The sequence below is a fragment of the Emericellopsis cladophorae genome (assembly GCF_022114955.1).
Source record: "Emericellopsis cladophorae strain MUM 19.33 chromosome Unknown NODE_18_length_329999_cov_121_726099, whole genome shotgun sequence".
Classification (NCBI taxonomy): domain Eukaryota; kingdom Fungi; phylum Ascomycota; class Sordariomycetes; order Hypocreales; family Bionectriaceae; genus Emericellopsis; species Emericellopsis cladophorae.
In genome coordinates this window covers 146,546-163,029 of record NW_026250943.1, presented here as the reverse complement: position 1 = coordinate 163,029, position 16,484 = coordinate 146,546, and the positions used below count along the sequence as shown (strand labels likewise).

Genomic DNA, 16,484 nt, shown 5'->3' with positions numbered 1-16,484 from the left:
ACGCCTCGGGCGCCACCATGCATGCCAAACACGACCTCAAGAGAGCCGGCCGTTCTACGCCATGCGCTGCCTCTTTGTCCTGTCCCCCGCGTGAAAGTCTTCCCTTTGTATTTCCTCCGTGCCTGTATCGCTTGGTGTCTGATGGTTGACGGGTGTCGGCGCCGCGCTCAGATTGTTGGGGTTGTATCTCTGTTGCTGGGGCTGTTGGTTGAGATTTTGCGCGCTAAAGGGGTCATCTGTCCCGTCGAAATTGAGATTCAGCCCCTCGTCGCCCGTACCAAACGGTTCCTCGGTGAAGGCTTCGCTGTTTAGGTACTGGTCAATGTCCAGACTGTTCGGATCAAAGTACGCCCCGTTGGCACTCTCGTCGAGCTCCGGGATGCGGCCCGAGGGGCTCAGCGGACCAAGAAGATCGGTAATATTGTTCAGCGTGGCCTCTTGTTGCGCATTGAGGTGCTGGAGCTGCTCCAGTTCGGACTGGTTTGATGAGATCTGGTTGATGGACAGAGGAGGCATGGCCGGTGAGCGCATGATTGGAGACAGCGATGGGGCGCCGTTGGAATTGGCGCCAGCATTGGCCTGTTGAGGCGGCGGAGGTGCGGGGGGGTCTGACGGCGGAGGTCCTGCTGTTCGCCCGCTCGGTTGTTGTGGTTGTCGTTGTTGTCGTTGTTGAGGCGGCGCTTGTGCGTTCATGTTGACCGGCGGTGTGGCAGAGCTCCGTCCTGTTCCCGTCGGCGACTGCCTGCTCATAAAGTTGGCCAGTTGGCTGCGCTGATCATTGTTCATGGAATTGGATGCATTGGCCACAAAGTCAGCGGCCTCGGGAAGGTCCATGCCGGAGGAGTTGGTGGCATTGTGGTCGTTGATGATGCGCATCATCTGCTCCTGGGGGTTGTTCTCGAGTTCCTGTCGCAGGCTGGGCGCCGTTTCTGACGCACCGTCCATGAGCTCGGTCACCTGTCCTACCTCGCCAGTATGTCGATAGTTCCCACGCGCAGAGCTTGGGGACCTGGTCGAGCGCGCGCTGTCGTTTGCATCCGGAATCGGCGGCAACAGCCCACGCGCTCTTCTATGAGGCGTGCCGCTGAAGCCAGGCGTGTTAGTGTTGTTATTGTTCTGAAACATTTCTTGCAGATCTCCCAGTTCTACCACGTTTCCGCCGTGGGATTGTTGCTGGCCTTGGTTGGCGAGCATGCTAGAGATGATGTCGCCCACGTTCGGCGCGCTGCCTTGCTCCTCTAGACTCTTACGAAAGAGATTCGCCAGGAAATGCAAAATAGCATTGATAGAGTTCTGGTGGCGATCATGTTGATTCTGGAACAGCAGCGCCTGGTTGTACAGATCCCGGTTATTCTGTTGAAGGTGCTGGAGGGTCTGCTGAATGAGCGACTGCTGCTCTCTGACTTTCCGGAGCTCATCTCGGACCAGAGACAGCTCTTTTGACTTGGCAGGTGGGGGTTGGTCGCCAGGAGCCGCGGGCAGTGGTTTCGGAGCGTGTGCGGACGACAGTCCAGGCAATTGACCGTGGAGATCATCATGTCCAATCTCCTCCTCGCTATCCGGTTCCTCGCTTTTGACGGCAGTCTTGTTCTTGCCTTTGCCGGGCTTGGGCTTGTTGATCAGCCAGAGCAAGTTGGGGTGGCCGCGCCGAAAATACGGATTGGCGTACTCGCTTGGGCTCTTGTTCTTCCGCTCGCTGGCCCGCATGGAGTTGTCCGATAGACCTACGAGCTTGTGGAACCCATACATGTTGAGCTGCCGGACAAAGGAGGCATAGTTGCGGTGTTTGAACAGCTCCGGTATCAGCGTGTTGGCAAACTCGTCCTCGTCCAGTACGATGAATGAGTCCCCCTTCGAGGACCAGCGAATAAGGTCCTCGTTCTTCCCTTCTTCCAAGAAGCTACGAAGTGGTCAGTTCTGGTTCCGTGCATAGATCGAAAGCTACGTTACCTGCTAAGTTTCTGGACAAAGGGGGGGATTTGTTTCCTTTTCGCCTGTGCCTCGCGCTTGGCCTGTTGAGCCTTTTCCTCCAACACCTCGATGCTATCCTCAGTCCCTTGATCGTCGTGCTGCGGCTGGGTCAAGGCGCCGCTGTCCATGGGCAGGCTGCCCCAGGCCTGAGATGGATCGTAGCCTCCTGGGTTGGTTTGGACCAGAGCTCTGCTATTCATCGGTCTTCGCGCAATGGAATTGCTCGGTGCCGACTGGAGAGAGTCGGTGTATTGTGCCTGTCCATTCTGCATGAATCCCATGCCATTCCCACTGTTGAGGTTTCCGGCACCAAAGTTCCCGCCATCATTTCCGCCGTCCCATCGCACCATCTGGTCATTCGAAATGTTCGTTTGGGGGAACGGCTGTTGGAACTGTTGCTGCGCTGGCACCATCGGGACCGCCCCTGGCGCTGCACGCTTTCGCGGGTTGGACATGGCGGAGGTATTTTTGCGTCTGGAGTCGTTGCGTGTCGCGACTGGCGTGTCGGAGACGACAGTCGACTCGGATCGGTGCGCGATGGTGTATAGTGGCGGCGGAGGCGGTGTCCTACCAAAGTCCGCCCGATCGCAACTCTGCCGTCAAGGCCGGTTGTCCGCCGCGGAGGCGCGCTGTTGCGATCGCGTCGAAAAGTGTTCGTCGCGCCGGCTACGTGGCGCCTGTGAGTCGTAGATGGTTTCGCAGAGTCGAGGTGGCGCAGAATAAAATGCAGTTCAAGTCCTTTGCACCACTGAGCCACGCCGCTGCAGCAGCAACCCAGTTACTTCACAACCTGCCTTGCCTCACCGTAAGGTATGGTTCTGGCTTGCTCTCCAACAATGCGCGTGCAGGAACAATAATGAGAGCAATATTATAGGATTTACACAAGAGCCTTGCCACGGCTTGAAATCCCCAGCTTGTTGTATAAACGTATAGTTGTTGTGACTGTCGTTGCCTGTAGCGAAGTAGCTTTTTTTTTAAGTAGATGTGGGATGGGGAGACGCTGATGACACCACTGGTCTGGTCTAGTTTTTGGGTTGGTGGTGGTGGATGGGACTGGGCTGGCGCGAAACGAGTACCAACGTGCCTCCAGTCAATCAATCGTACGTGCCTAAGACACTGGAGGTTCAAAGATTTGTTCAATTGCAGCTCACTAGTATGGGGAGAGAGAAGGACGAATTACTGTCTGGGGGCATCGCGATGACGTGGAGTTTTGAGTTTGAGCCGTTCAATTAAATGGCAGACGATGGACTGACGACAAGCACTGACGACACTGGCAGCGACTGACAGCCGCCCGCGTCCCGCCCTGAAAATTGCGATGCGACTTAGCAGTAAGCACCACGTGATGATATATGGGTGCTATACAATATGTACGGTATCTTTCCTCACAACGCTCTGCATTACCTCACAAAAGACTTTTGCAATGCTCGCAGGTACTGACAAAATATGCAACCGTTCTTGTACGTAATGCTGCCGATGGCATGCTCAATCACAACCGTGGCCCCTTGAATTGACTTGTCTAAATGTGTATCCCCGTCTACCACTGACAACAAAAGCATCCGTACCCATTGTATCTGTCCAACATAACGCCTGTTCCATTCCCAGTTATTAATTACACTGCCAGTCCTTCATCAGAAGCCTCGTCGCGCTCTAGTCGCTCCAGTCCAGATCCGACGGCGCCATACACGCGCAGCGGTACCAGCACATCAAAGCTCTCGCAGGTCAGGTTCTCGGCCGCCGCGAGGACAAGTCCTCCGCGCTCGTCTTGCGATATCTGCTCCAGTAGCGGATGAGGCGTGGCTGGACCGTCTTCGGTTCCTGCGGATTCTCCGTGAGATGGGACGACAAACTCGACGCGGATCTTCCACTCCAAGCTGACGCCACTCGTGATGAATTCGGGCGTCGCCGTGATCGGGATCGTAGGCGTGAAGACGACGCGCCTCGAATAAAGCGTTGTATCTGACGCTGTGACATAGACCTTCCTCGTCACTCGCTGTATACTTGACTCTGAGCGGACAGCCAACGAAGGATCCACCTTTTCGCATGTCTCCAGCGTAGTGTGGACGGCGTAACAAGCAATATCCGCGTCACTCAGATCGATAGCCAGGGTAATCGTTTCGCCCAGCCGATACGAAGGCCGTGTCAGCATAACGACGCCCACGCGCAGGCCGTTGCGGGCAATTTCAAAGCGGTTGGGACTCTGCTGCCCCTCGCCAGCCATGTTGCTGCGCATAATCGCAAAGTGGATGGCGTCCCTGACCGACGCCGATCGCTCTTCCACGGCAGATGGTCGCCTAGACCCACCAACCGCGGAGGGTGACAACAGACCTCCATCCCCTTCGCTCCGTGGTCGGTGGACGAGCTCGTCCACATAGTTCAAAAACTCGTTCAACGTGGCAGGCGCTCTCGAAGCTTTGGGCTTGTGAAACCTCCCTGATTGTGTACCCCCTCTTACTTGCGCCTCGTCCCGGAGCAAAATGTACGGGTTGAAGAGATCGTGGCCCAAAATCTCGCCAATGCTATTGACGCCTCCCAAAACTCGGAAGGAGGCCTCCACTGAACGGACTTGCTGTTCTTTCACACCGCCTGCTCTCTGCGTGCCAATCACGAGACTGTATGAGATCTTGACTGCCTTGCCCTTGTGTGTGGGCGGTAGTCCTTTGGGGAGCCTGAATGTGTATTCAAACACTTGACTTTGCCCCGGCGCGAGCTGGAGGTCAACAAATAGAATCGACTGGGGTGTCGTCAACAATGGCACAGACTTGGAGGCTGCTACCCCTCTCATCTCCTTGATCGTGCTGAGCTCACTGCCGCCCCATAGGTCGCCGATGGATGTGCTCAGATTTCCCCAGCCGAAACTTTTGAGAAGCCCGCTTTCTCGCTGCTTGGTTGGTTCAAGGCCTATGACGCCGCCGCCCCTGCCGCCCACTACAGCCTTCTTCTTGACTTGCTCAAAAGGGCTGAGGCTGACCAGGGAGCCGTCCAGAGTGAATGACCCTTGAATCTGTGCGTACCCCATAATCAGATTTTCCGGCTGCTGCGATTGTTGTTGGCCGCTCATGCTAGAGTTTCGCCGCAAGTGCGAAGGCCGAGCGACCCCTCGATTGGGTGGGATCGGGTAGTCTGATGCCAGTGTCTCGGTAGACTGGTTGCTGATAGCGTAGAACTCTCCGCTGCTCCGCGGGGTACCACCACCGGCCATACTCGTGCTGGATAGTATACGTGCCGCGGGCAAAGGGCGTTCGGCAGTTGGGAAGGCTCGTTCTTTGCCAGGTGCGGGTGCGCTTTTGCTGTCTGCTGGTGTGACTTTCGGGCTCAGATATCCCTCGTCCTGCGCTTTGTTGACTTTGTTCGTATTCTCATCGGATGGCGGTGGTGGCGCCGCAGGAAATCTGAACTCGGGCATATGATTTGGCGAGGATAGAGGCGAACGTCGTGGCCCACCCGCACTTGCCGGCGCGTTGGGACGGTTGTAGCCATTTCGCATGCGGCCAAATCGATCGGGGGGGTACGAGGCCGTCGTGAGGGGGGAGCTAGACTGTCTGGGAAGCGTAGCTACAACACGCGTCAGGATGGCGGGCGGGAGTCATAAAGAAGCACACACCTGATTGGGGGCTGGAGGGCGCAGGCTGCCCTCGCGGGAGGATTTGCAAGCTCGAAGCCCTGCCATGGCCATAGCCACGCATCGGGCGTGGTGGTTGTGAAGGCACCGGGGGCGCTTCCTGACGCGATGGTGTGTGATCGTCGACCGTGCTCGCGGATCCTATCGAAACGATGGAAACGGAGCGCTTGTGAGCCTGGCCAGTCTTGCCCTCGGAGCTGCTGCCGTTTGAAGGCCATTGTAGAGATCCTTGTCTTTTGTGCGAGCTCGACGACGGAACGCTGAGGGAGAGGGCTGACCTCTTGTGGCCCCGACCAGTGGAGGACAGTGGTGGTGTGCTGCTCGAGGCCGCTTTGGCGCGCGAATGCAGGGACGACGCTTTGCGCGTGCGATCCGACGGGACGGAGGATTGGGATTTGTTGTCGGTACCGGTCGCAACATTCTTGAAGGTGATCTTGCATTTGACCTCCTCGCCGGCGAATACGGTTTGTTCATGCCAGTGGACGAATACACGGATGTTGCTGGTTTCCTCGAGCGGCGCCATATCAGACCCACGAGGGCGCCCACGGCGCAGAGCGTCAATGTCAAGGGCGTCGGGCAGCAGAGTGATGCTGCATCGCTCGGGAGTGGCTATCGCGTCAAGAATGGTCGGTTTAACGATGGTGTTGATGGACAAAGAGCTCTCCAGGGCCCAGGCAACGTCATGAGCCTAGGAACAGAGTACGTAGCCCAGGTGCCAATCTAAAAAGGGGACGGCGCGCGCTTGTTGGATGCTGGTGTGTTTGGCGAGGCTCCGCCTAGAACAGTCACTACCTGCAGGTACAGACGCACGCTGCGTGTCTCGCCCGAGGTTCTTTGTTCTCATGTCCTCTTCTACTACCTTGCACTCTATTTCGTCTTGTATTCCGTATGATGCTGTCTCTTGTGCTATGCCGTGAGGTCTATTGTACCGCACAATTCCGATTGTGCAAGCCAGTCGCTCCCTACAGCCCGGGATGTGCTCACTGTTTGGTAATTCGCAGTTTCAGAAACGAAGCATTGTTCATCAACTTCTACTGCATGATTTCAAAATTTATTTCACAGCTTTTTCTTGCAGCTATGAACATATATGCTTATCAAAGAGACCACCGAGCAATCAAGATACCTTGCTCTTGCCGTAGCTGTGGCGGGTGAAGATTTGTCGTAGGGTAGTCTAATCTCCTCCGCCTTTGCAGGCATGGAACAAGTTCGTGACGGAAGCGTGTAAGCGGCCACAAGATGCCGCAGATATCACTAAGATGCACGGATCGAAGCTGTGAACACACCAAAATGATCAATGATGTGGGTTAAGTCCCGTGGACAGACTCACTTGCTGGAGGCCTTTGCCATAGGTAGGGTCTCGCAGTCAATAGGTAGCAGCCACGAGCTACTTATACTGACTGAACAAAGCCTCCGTCGACAGCCTCATATTGTACGTAAGTGCAAGCATTTGCTGGTTCCCGCATTTCAGTTGATTCAGCAGCGTCGCATCGCATGATCCAATCCATTCCGAGGATTGCTAGACATGGATGGGCGGAAGCTTGCTAGCGAGGAGCTAGGACAAACGGACTGTGAGGCTTCAGCAGATCCTCAGACCCGAACCGCTTCTCCCAGGCGTAGCGCTGAGGAAAGTGCGGGGTGTGAGCTGCCAGTGCTGGAAGCTAAATTTTGTTAGGCGGATGCGTCCCCAGGACTCGGACGCCAGTCCTCGACCTCATCAGCACACTTTGCGGAAGATCGGCTCTTCGGGATTCAAGACCTCAGAACGAAGTTTGGGAGAATGAGAGGGGCTCTTCCTTTTTCATGGGCTAGAAAGCCATCCATTATACCGACTTGTCTAGTCTCGCGAACCGGGGCAGCTTAGGACGAGATCTTATGAAACCCACCAGGTCGCAGCTCGCTGTGCTTTGGGCCGAAGAGGGGCTGTCACGCGTTTGGCATTCAGTTACGATCAGATCCGGCGCTACGGAGTGGAAGATGCTGATGTACACCTAAAGGTGCAAGGAGGGTTGTTCCATTTTCGCCACGGACGATGCTGTACATGAGTACTAACAAGAGTGATTCCAAACACAATCCTGGGGTTTAGGCCTGGGGGGCTTGTGATCCCTTGATTTTGAACGTCACTCTTGTCCCCTTTTGGTGGGGTGTTTACGAAAGAATGCAGCCAACTTTGAGCATGGTGGGGTTGTGCACTAGCACGCGAGGACATGGTGAAGAGCAATGCAACGGTAGTACTAGGTAGCTGAGCTGCTTGTAGTGGGTGCGTTGCTACCAAGGACTAAGCTAGTCTACATCGTCACCATGAAACATCTTCCAAGCTGCATACTTGTACGATCACAAGTCTCGGCCACAAGGTTCGCCTGGAGTCGGAAGACTGCTCCAAAGGGACAGACAGGACCCCTCACACTCTCTAGCACTGGCAGTCTGGGCCCTGGCACTACATTACATCGAGGCGTGGAGCCGTCGACCTCAACCAACCCCCGACGCGGCACGCTTCATTGGACGTGCGAGTTGCGGGGAAGCTCCAAACCAACATACACGGTACATTCGCCGCGAGGTCCAAGAGCGACTCCAACAATCCCCTCCGCGACTCCGTCAGCCCGGGGGTCCTCTGTGCCGAGATGCACAGCCTTGAAGACAGACGCCCACACGGAGGCGTCATGTAATGTTTGACCTTTAGCGCTGCAGCGTCTGGCGCCGGCGAGCGAGCACTCACTGGCAAGCAAGCAAGCGGGGGTTGGCAATGGAGTCCTGTCGGTACCGACGGTCCACTATCTGGCATCGACTACTGCAGTCCGTTGCGTTGTGCTAAGTATGAGCTAAGTAATGAGTAAGTAAGGACATGTACCCGGGGTGGTCCAGTCTGCTTCGTCCATCCAGTCCAGTCCAGTCGCCGTTGCTGGTTTAAAAGCTTCCTCCCTCCCCCCTCCCAGAGCAAGTAGCCTCCCCTCTCCCACATACTCTCTTTCTCGTTACTCGAATTCTCCTGTTCCCGTATTCCAAGATACCCTGCAAATCGACATTATGAGCTTGACCGTCGATCTCAAGACCCCGGCCTCGGGCGCCTACAAGCAGCCCATTGGTCTGTAAGTTGCCCTCGCGCGCGCAGCGTCGTACTACATCACCATCACCGAAGCCACCCGCTGACAAGTCTCCCCGCAGCTTCATCAACAACGAGTGGGTCGAAGGTGTCGATAAGAAGAAGTTCGAGACCATCAACCCCTCCACCGAGGAGGTCATCACCTCTGTCTGCGAGGCCACCGAGAAGGATGTCGACCTGGCCGTCAAGGCTGCCCGTGCGGCATTCGAGGGCGAATGGCGCCAGACCACCCCTGCTGTCCGCGGGCAGCTCCTCAACAAGCTCGCCGACCTGACCGAGAAGAACATTGAGCTCCTCTCCGCCGTTGAGGCGCTCGACAACGGAAAGTCGTTCGCCATGGCCCAGGGCGATGTTGGCGCCGTGGTCCAGACCCTGCGCTACTATGCTGGCTGGGCCGACAAGATCACTGGCCAGACCATGGACATCAACCCCGATACTTTCCACTACAGCCGTCACGAGCCGGTACGTTTTGTTCTTCGCGTTTATAGGAAGCATCACATGCTAAAAGTTGCTGCAGATCGGCGTTTGCGGACAGTGCGTACCCTAGCCAAGTCGCCCTTTCGTTTGTACTCGTGCTTACTCGTATAGGATCATCCCCTGGAACTTTCCCCTGCTGATGCTGTCGTGGAAGATTGCCCCTGCCCTGGCCACTGGCAACACTGTTGTCATGAAGACCGCTGAGCAGACGCCTCTGTCTGCACTGGTCTTCACGCAGTTCGTCAAGGAGGCTGGCTTCCCCGCCGGTGTCTTCAACCTACTCAACGGTTTCGGCAAGGTCGCCGGTGCCGCTATCTCCTCGCACATGGATATTGACAAGGTAGCCTTCACCGGATCCACCGCCATTGGCCGTACCATTATGAAGGCGGCTGCCGACTCCAACCTGAAGAAGGTCACCCTCGAGCTCGGCGGCAAGTCCCCCAACATTGTCTTCAATGACGCCGATATTGAGCAGGCCATCTCCTGGGTCAACTTTGGCATCTACTACAACCACGGCCAGTGCTGCTGCGCTGGTACCCGCATCTTTGTCCAGGAGGGCATTTACGACAAGTTCCTCGAGGCCTTCAAGAAGCGCTCCCTCCAGAACAAGGTCGGCGACCCCTTTGAGTCGGACACGTTCCAGGGCCCCCAGGTCTCGCAGCTGCAGTACGACCGTATCATGGGCTACATTGAGACCGGCAAGAAGGAGGGTGCCACCGTCGAGACCGGTGGTGAGCGCCACGGCGACAAGGGCTACTTCATCAAGCCCACTATCTTCAGCAACGTCACCCCCGAGATGAAGATTATGCAGGAGGAGATCTTCGGCCCCGTCTGCGCCATTGCCAAGTTCAAGGACGAGGCCGAGGCCATCAAGCTTGGCAACGCCACGTCATACGGTCTCGCGGCCGGCATCCATACCAAGGACCTGAACACCTCTATCCGTGTGGCCAACGGGCTCAAGGCTGGTACCGTCTGGGTCAACTCCTGTAGGTTGCCATGGTATGCTGCCGTTGATATTAATACTGACCATTGCCATAGACAACTTGTTGACGCCCCAGGCTTCTTTCGGTGGCTACAAGTCCTCCGGCATTGGGCGCGAGCTCGGCGAGGCGGCGCTCGCCAACTACACAGAGCTCAAGACTGTCCACATGCGGTTGGGCGGCCACATGTTCTAAGGGATTGGGAATCTTGGAATGTACCATGCGGCAAGAAATGCGACATGACTTTATGTAGTAAATATGAAGCCTCTCCTTTGTTGATACCCAGAAAAATTCCTAGAGTGTACGTTGGAAATGTTGAGGAGAAAACTTGACTGTTTGTTCCCTTTCCAAAAGAGAGGGCTTTTAGAACTGCTCAAGACCTACCTACCCAACCCCATCCACCACCAGTCACAGCGTATAAGGTATAAGAGAGCGTCCACATCCAACCATAGAATGCACACACTACGTCTATGGGGCTACGTCTGATTTTATGACCCTCTATTTGTTTGTACTTATTTCAACCCGAGTCGAGGCAGGAAAAAAAAAAAAAAAAAAAAAAAGCAACAAGGAAAACCAAAACAATGGGAGCTGCAGGGATCGAACCTGCGCGTGCGATGCACATTGCGGATGACTGTTATAGGGTAGCCTAAACACAACGCCTTAACCACTCGGCCAAACTCCCTAGTATGGGTACGTTAAAACGGTTGAAATTAGAAACTATAGACTCTTGCGTCTTCTTATCGCGCTAGCGTCAACCATATGGTCGAAAAAAGTTACGAGCCCGCCAGTCTCGTGGAGTTCTTCTACCAAGTCAACGCACCTACAATACACACCTCACTTTCAGCAACGTCGAGAGCGGTCGCGCGAATCAAGGAGCCATGGCGTTCGACGACGACGACAGCCCGTCTAGCACGCGGCCCGACGCCCAGCCCGCGACGGCCGAAGAAGCCCTCGAAGACGAAGACGTCCCCGACTTCAAGCACTTTGCTGCCATGTTCGCCAGTAAGAAGGGCGTTTCCAGCAAGGCGATCCGCAAGGGCGAGAAGGATTTCGAGTCGCACGGGACACGGGCGCAGGACTCGGCGCTCGAGGCAAGCCGCTCGGCCATGGAGGATGTGCTCAGCTATGCGCGGGTACATCGCCGCGACACTTGGGTCCGTGGCTGGTTCTTCCCCGACCGACTGGCGGACAGTGTCGAGGCGCAGCGGATCGTCGCTGTCGAGCACGAAAAGGGCAGTTGGGTCCGGGACATTGGCAAGGTGCACAAGGACGCGGGCGACTTTGCGCGGCTGTGGCTGTTGCCTGAGGAGGCGCTGTACCTGGTGGAGCGCGGGACGCTGGACCTTTGGTGGCCGGACAAGGCGTTTGAGGAGATCATGACAAAGACGAGTGAAAAGGCAGAAGGCTACGGACCAGATGACTACGACGTGGGCTTGCCCATGAGCCTCGAGGCAGCGTACGCCATGCTCCTTGGCGAGGAAGGGGACCGGGGCAAGGTGTCCATGGCCAAGTTCCAGGTCTACAGTCACTTGAAGAGAGGCGGCTTCCACATTCTCCGGGCACCCGCCGACCTGCCCCCGCCGGAGCCGCTGCGCACGCCAGCCGCTCCTACACTTTGGCAGTGGCTCGTCTCCTTGATGCCGAGCAGAACGACCGAACCCGCAGGCTGGGGACCACTCGTCCGGCCGGGACTGTATCGCGCCTACAAGTCGATTTACCAGCAGCTAGACATCACCCCTCGACACAAACCAGTCGTCAGACCTACCTTGGCCCCGGAACCTCAAGATCCCTTCAACGTATTCTTCCACGTGTGGAAGTCGGGCGGCGCTCCCTTCTCCAAGAAGACGCCCCCATGGCCGGATTTCAGGATCGCGGTCTCCGATACATCGTCCTCCCACGTGCCCACGCTGGAGGAGCTCGATGCGCTCTGGCTGTCGTCGGCGCCTTACGACCCAAGCACCCTCGAGGGGCCGGGGCGGATGTACCAGCGCCTGCGCCAGGGTCACAGAAACATTCTCGTGGCGGTTGTGGATAGAGGCCTGGTCAACTTCATCCGGTTTGGCGAGGGTGCCTTTGGCGAGGAGCCGCTGGTCCCGCGATTCGATGCGCCGATGAGGGGTGGCAGGAAAGGAGGCGGCGGACGCGGTGGACGCGGCGGTCGTGGTCGAGGACGAGGCCGAGGACGCAGGTGAAGTCGAGTGTTGACTGAGGCTGAAAGTTTCGCTGTGGATGCGCAACCACATCCTATTTGCTCCTAAGACTACCCGTGTCAAGCGACACACGGATCAACTGACTTGGCTGTGGACAGAGGACCATGTCATGGCTATAACGTGATTTTTCACTACGAAGCGATCAGTGGCGGGGCGCCAGCGTCACATTGGGTGTGACGGCCGAGTACAGGTTATGGGAGGCGTGCCGACGGATTCAGGGTCTTCAGCTGGTGTGGTCGCATTTGAATCCAGGGCAGATAAATGTCCGGACAGACGTGCTTCTCCACCTGGCCCTGCTCGCATATGGCGACAAGTTTGTCGTGACGTGGGTGCCATCAGCTGGACCAGCCTGCTCGCTCTTGAGAGATGGATGCGCATGCCTCACATGCGTCGGACCAGGTGGATGCGGGTTTGTCGCACCTGGTCATGTCCTCGTCACGGGCCCCAGGGCATGGGCGTAACTATGCAACTGGCCAGATCGAGAGGTTCAGGCCGGAGGCTTCTACTGCGACGGCTACAGAGGGCGATGCAAAGAGCGAGGCCTATAGTGTCTGTGGTCATGACTGCTTCAAAGGTGACGACTAGCTCGTGAGATATGTGAGACTGCCAATGGGAGACTTGTGGATGACTGCGAGCAATCATCAATAAATAGACAAGAGGCGTCCAAGATCATGAGCAAGTCCTGCAAACGTCATGATAATGTTTTGTGATCACAAGACCGCCGCGATTCCATCCACCAGCCAACTACAATCTACCTAGTCTTGGCACCAAATCCTCATCTGAAGACTTTTGCAAACTGTACTTGTACTACGATGTCCACGGAGATGCCAATGCGATTGCAACCTGCGCATGCATTGGCGGAGAGACGAGGGTCATGTCTCTCCAGCTGCACTGCTCGTCTGTTATCTCTGCGTTTGTTTCCCTGTACCATGGAATCAATTGAAGTTATGGCTCACTGCAAGCGCGGCCACCTGAATTCCCTGAGGCGAGCTGCGCTGGAATTGAACAAACCCTCGTCAACCAAGACGCAGAAGAGCCGAGACAGGGGTGCACGGGAGAATTGCGCGATGTGACATCCGTACATACTCCAGTTGATGGATGGATGATGAGTTGGCTGGGTGGCTTCCACAGATTATGTGGTAGGCTGGTCCAGACCACCAACTTACTTAATTGCTAGGCCGCTATCGAGAGTTGCGGAAACCCCAGCTGGGATGGAAGCCAGTAGGGCAACCCGAGCGGACGACTGGACTGGAGTGTTTGATGGGCTGCTGCACAGAGACCTTGGTTAGAGCCAGCGTTGCAGTTGATGAGATATAACAACCCCCACCCTCTCAGTCTTGTGTTCACCATTCATTCTCTTCCGAAACCTTCCTGAGTCCTGACCGCCCCTCCAATCCTTCTTCGTCGCCAGTCTCACGCGCGCACACACGCACGCACGCACACGGACACACCACACAAACGGTACTCTTCGAGTCATCTGCCGCAACATGTTGATTAAACCCTTGCCTGTCCCGAGGTAGACACCGTGTTTACACACTGGCCACCACAAAGTCTCTTCTTCAACTCAGCATCTCCTACCTACTCGCCCACTTTTCATCCACCATCCCTTCCCAGGTACTCTCACTGCATCGAGAGGCCAATGGGAACGATCCAGTTTTTTTTCTGATTGACTTGACTTTGCACAACCTGGACAACTTGAGACTCGCGTCCCACTCTCTCTTCATCTCACAACCAACACCCCCCCTGCGACACTTTTCAAAGTCGCCAAACCAACAACGCAGTCGTAAACGACGCGCGACCGCTGCATTGTCGTTTACAAAATAGAGTGAACACTGTAACACTGTTCAATCTCCCTGTACGCGCAACCCTGTCCTTTTCTACACCACAAACAAACACCCGCACATGCCTCACAGCACCAATCTGTCTGAACGCCCCAACGCGCACGACGCGTCGAATGTTGAGGGAATGCAGGCAAACCGCATCCATCATGCTCGACAAACAACATCGTCATCATCAAAAGGTCTTTCAACTAATCTCATCGACTCTTGTAGGTTCGGCAAAGACTCGCAAAAGGAGAATCGCCCAATGTCGTCCAGCGTGCATGAGGATGTCGGCGATGAGAGTGAGCTCAGCGAGCCAGGCAGCATTGAGAACTCGCCGCCCTTGAATCTGGCTAGGCACAACAGGAGACGAAGCGCTCATAGTTCCTACATTCTCAAGGATGACATGGATGAGGACGAGGATGAGGAGCCGCCCGTTGTGAAGAACCCCAGCAGGGTCGCCAAGCGCAAGCGCGCTTCGACTAATGGCGAGGCGACGCTGAAATCACCAGACGACACTGCGCAGACCCTGACGCCTAGCAGGATGGCCACCAGGCCCAAGTCGCGGACCGGCAGACCATCACTAGGAAAGTCGTACCGCGCTCACTCCAACAGCAACAAGGGCGTCGTGCTTGGGCATTGGAGAGACTCCGGAGTACCGGACGAAGATCGGAAGCATGCGGTCATTGGCTTCATCGACGTGAGAGACAGGCTGCGGACCAGGATTCAGTCTTACAACTTGAAAGGCGAGGCGGTAGCTAACATCTGGCCGCTGCCACATAAGACAGGAGGCAGCTGGGTCATCTTCGAGGGCATCTGGTTCTTGCCGCATCTGGTCGGCATGGATCAGCTGCAGGTCAAGGAGTATGTTCGTCTGCGCATAGACGCCCACGAGGACACGGAGGAGGAAAGGAAGGCGGCCGAACTGGCTGCTAAGAAGGAGGCGATTCAGGTTGTGAAGATGAAGGAGGCCTCGAGCACAGAGCCTCCCACGTATCCATACCCGCCGCCGTTGATTGCGTACGGGGCCAACCCCCCCGACACAAAACGTCGAAGGACAAACACGGACCTCAACCCTACACCGACTGCCCCCGAGCCTCCCGCACACACGCGCGCAGGCCTCGAACCGCTTGAGGGCACTCGCCCGACCCGCATCTTTCTGGGCTGTTGGTCAAAGTCCGACGCGGAGAGGGCAGAGGATCGGCATGCCGTGTACGGCATCCTGGGCGGCAACGACATGTTCCGGGTTAAGTTGGTACGGGAGACGCGCACGGGCGAGTACAGGAACGGCAACTTCCCGCAGGGGGCGGGCGCTTTGTGGATTCCGTACGAGGAGGTGGATTTCGAACCGCATCTCAAGAGTCTCACGCGCAACGAGGTCAAGGAGTATGTTCGTATCCGCCAGTATCAGATTGATCATGGCGAGACGGAGGAGGAGCGCATCGTCCATGAGACGCAGGCTGTGTATAGGGCACAGGCGCGCGTCATGGCTCTGCGCTCCGTGCAGAACCACCCCGTGGAGGACGTCGGCCAGACCATGGCCGCAGAGGCCACCGCGGGCACGGCGACCCCTACCAACGGGCCTACGTCCTCCACCGAAGTCCACTCGGGCGCTGAAGGGGTACGCACCTCCCGTAGAGTGGAAGCTCGACACCAGCAGCAACAGGAGCAGGAGCAGCAGATGCTCAAGGAGCAGGAAGAGCAGCGCAAGGTCTCGGAGCAGCAACAGTCGGAGGCTTTGGGTCAGCGACGCGCCTCCGAGCACATGGCGCGGCAAGCTCTAGCAGTATCGCAGCAGCACCAGCCACAGCACAGGGCGACAGTGAACGGGCGTCGAAGTCTCCCCGCTGGTCTTGCGCTGCCCCCCAGCGGCCATTTTGGTCCCCTCCAGAGAGCCACCACCCTTGCGCAGCGTGAAGTCGCACGTGCCGAGGCCACGCAGGGTCGGGCAGATGCCCAGGTAACACAACGCCAACGCGCGCAGGTGGCTGCCGATGAGGCAGCATCGGCCGCTGCCGCCGCCGCCGCCGCCGCAGCTGCCGCATCCTCGAGTCCTGGAAGCCGGCCCAGTAGCACCTTTCAGCAGAACAGCGAGGTCCAGCGCCTAAACAGCGTCTGGGCCCGTCAGGAATCTTTGCGTGCCCGCGCGGGTGCCGAGGATGTCAAGGTGTACGACAACATCAAGTATGAGCGCAAACACCACGGGCCCTTCTTTGGCAAGCTCGTGTCCCCTGGCAATTTGATCAACATTGACGGGGAAGACTACGTGGAGTATCGGGTCTTGACCAAGCCATCATTCTATTAGGAGTG

General features: G+C 56.8%; 5 protein-coding genes across 5 annotated transcripts; 3 read left to right on the top strand and 2 right to left on the bottom strand.

The window, feature by feature from the left end:
• Positions 1 to 54: 54 nt before the first annotated feature.
• Positions 55 to 2,426, bottom strand: J7T54_004961 (Heat shock factor protein-like protein; the record flags this gene model as incomplete). Its single annotated transcript, XM_051506003.1, has 2 exons — positions 55 to 1,900; positions 1,951 to 2,426. The coding sequence occupies 2 exons, from the start codon at positions 2,424 to 2,426 to the stop codon at positions 55 to 57; spliced, it is 2,322 nt and encodes a 773-aa protein (XP_051362651.1).
• A 1,154-nt stretch (positions 2,427 to 3,580) lies between these two features.
• J7T54_004960 (Retrograde Golgi transport protein-like protein) lies at positions 3,581 to 6,113 on the bottom strand (the record flags this gene model as incomplete). The annotated part of the gene is made up of 2 exons (XM_051506002.1): positions 3,581 to 5,523; positions 5,573 to 6,113. 2 exons carry the CDS (start codon positions 6,111 to 6,113, stop codon positions 3,581 to 3,583), a joined length of 2,484 nt encoding a protein of 827 aa, XP_051362650.1.
• Positions 6,114 to 8,611: 2,498 nt separating this feature from the next.
• On the top strand, positions 8,612 to 10,339 carry J7T54_004959 (Aldehyde dehydrogenase-like protein; the record flags this gene model as incomplete). Its single annotated transcript, XM_051506001.1, has 5 exons — positions 8,612 to 8,673; positions 8,750 to 9,149; positions 9,205 to 9,221; positions 9,276 to 10,150; positions 10,203 to 10,339. The coding sequence occupies 5 exons, from the start codon at positions 8,612 to 8,614 to the stop codon at positions 10,337 to 10,339; spliced, it is 1,491 nt and encodes a 496-aa protein (XP_051362649.1).
• A 683-nt stretch (positions 10,340 to 11,022) lies between these two features.
• On the top strand, positions 11,023 to 12,336 carry J7T54_004958 (tRNA-splicing endonuclease subunit tsp-like protein; the record flags this gene model as incomplete). The annotated part of the gene is made up of 1 exon (XM_051505999.1): positions 11,023 to 12,336. The coding sequence occupies one exon, from the start codon at positions 11,023 to 11,025 to the stop codon at positions 12,334 to 12,336; it is 1,314 nt and encodes a 437-aa protein (XP_051362648.1).
• Positions 12,337 to 14,439: 2,103 nt separating this feature from the next.
• Positions 14,440 to 16,479, top strand: J7T54_004957 (uncharacterized protein; the record flags this gene model as incomplete). The annotated part of the gene is made up of 1 exon (XM_051505998.1): positions 14,440 to 16,479. The coding sequence occupies one exon, from the start codon at positions 14,440 to 14,442 to the stop codon at positions 16,477 to 16,479; it is 2,040 nt and encodes a 679-aa protein (XP_051362647.1).
• Positions 16,480 to 16,484: the final 5 nt, after the last annotated feature.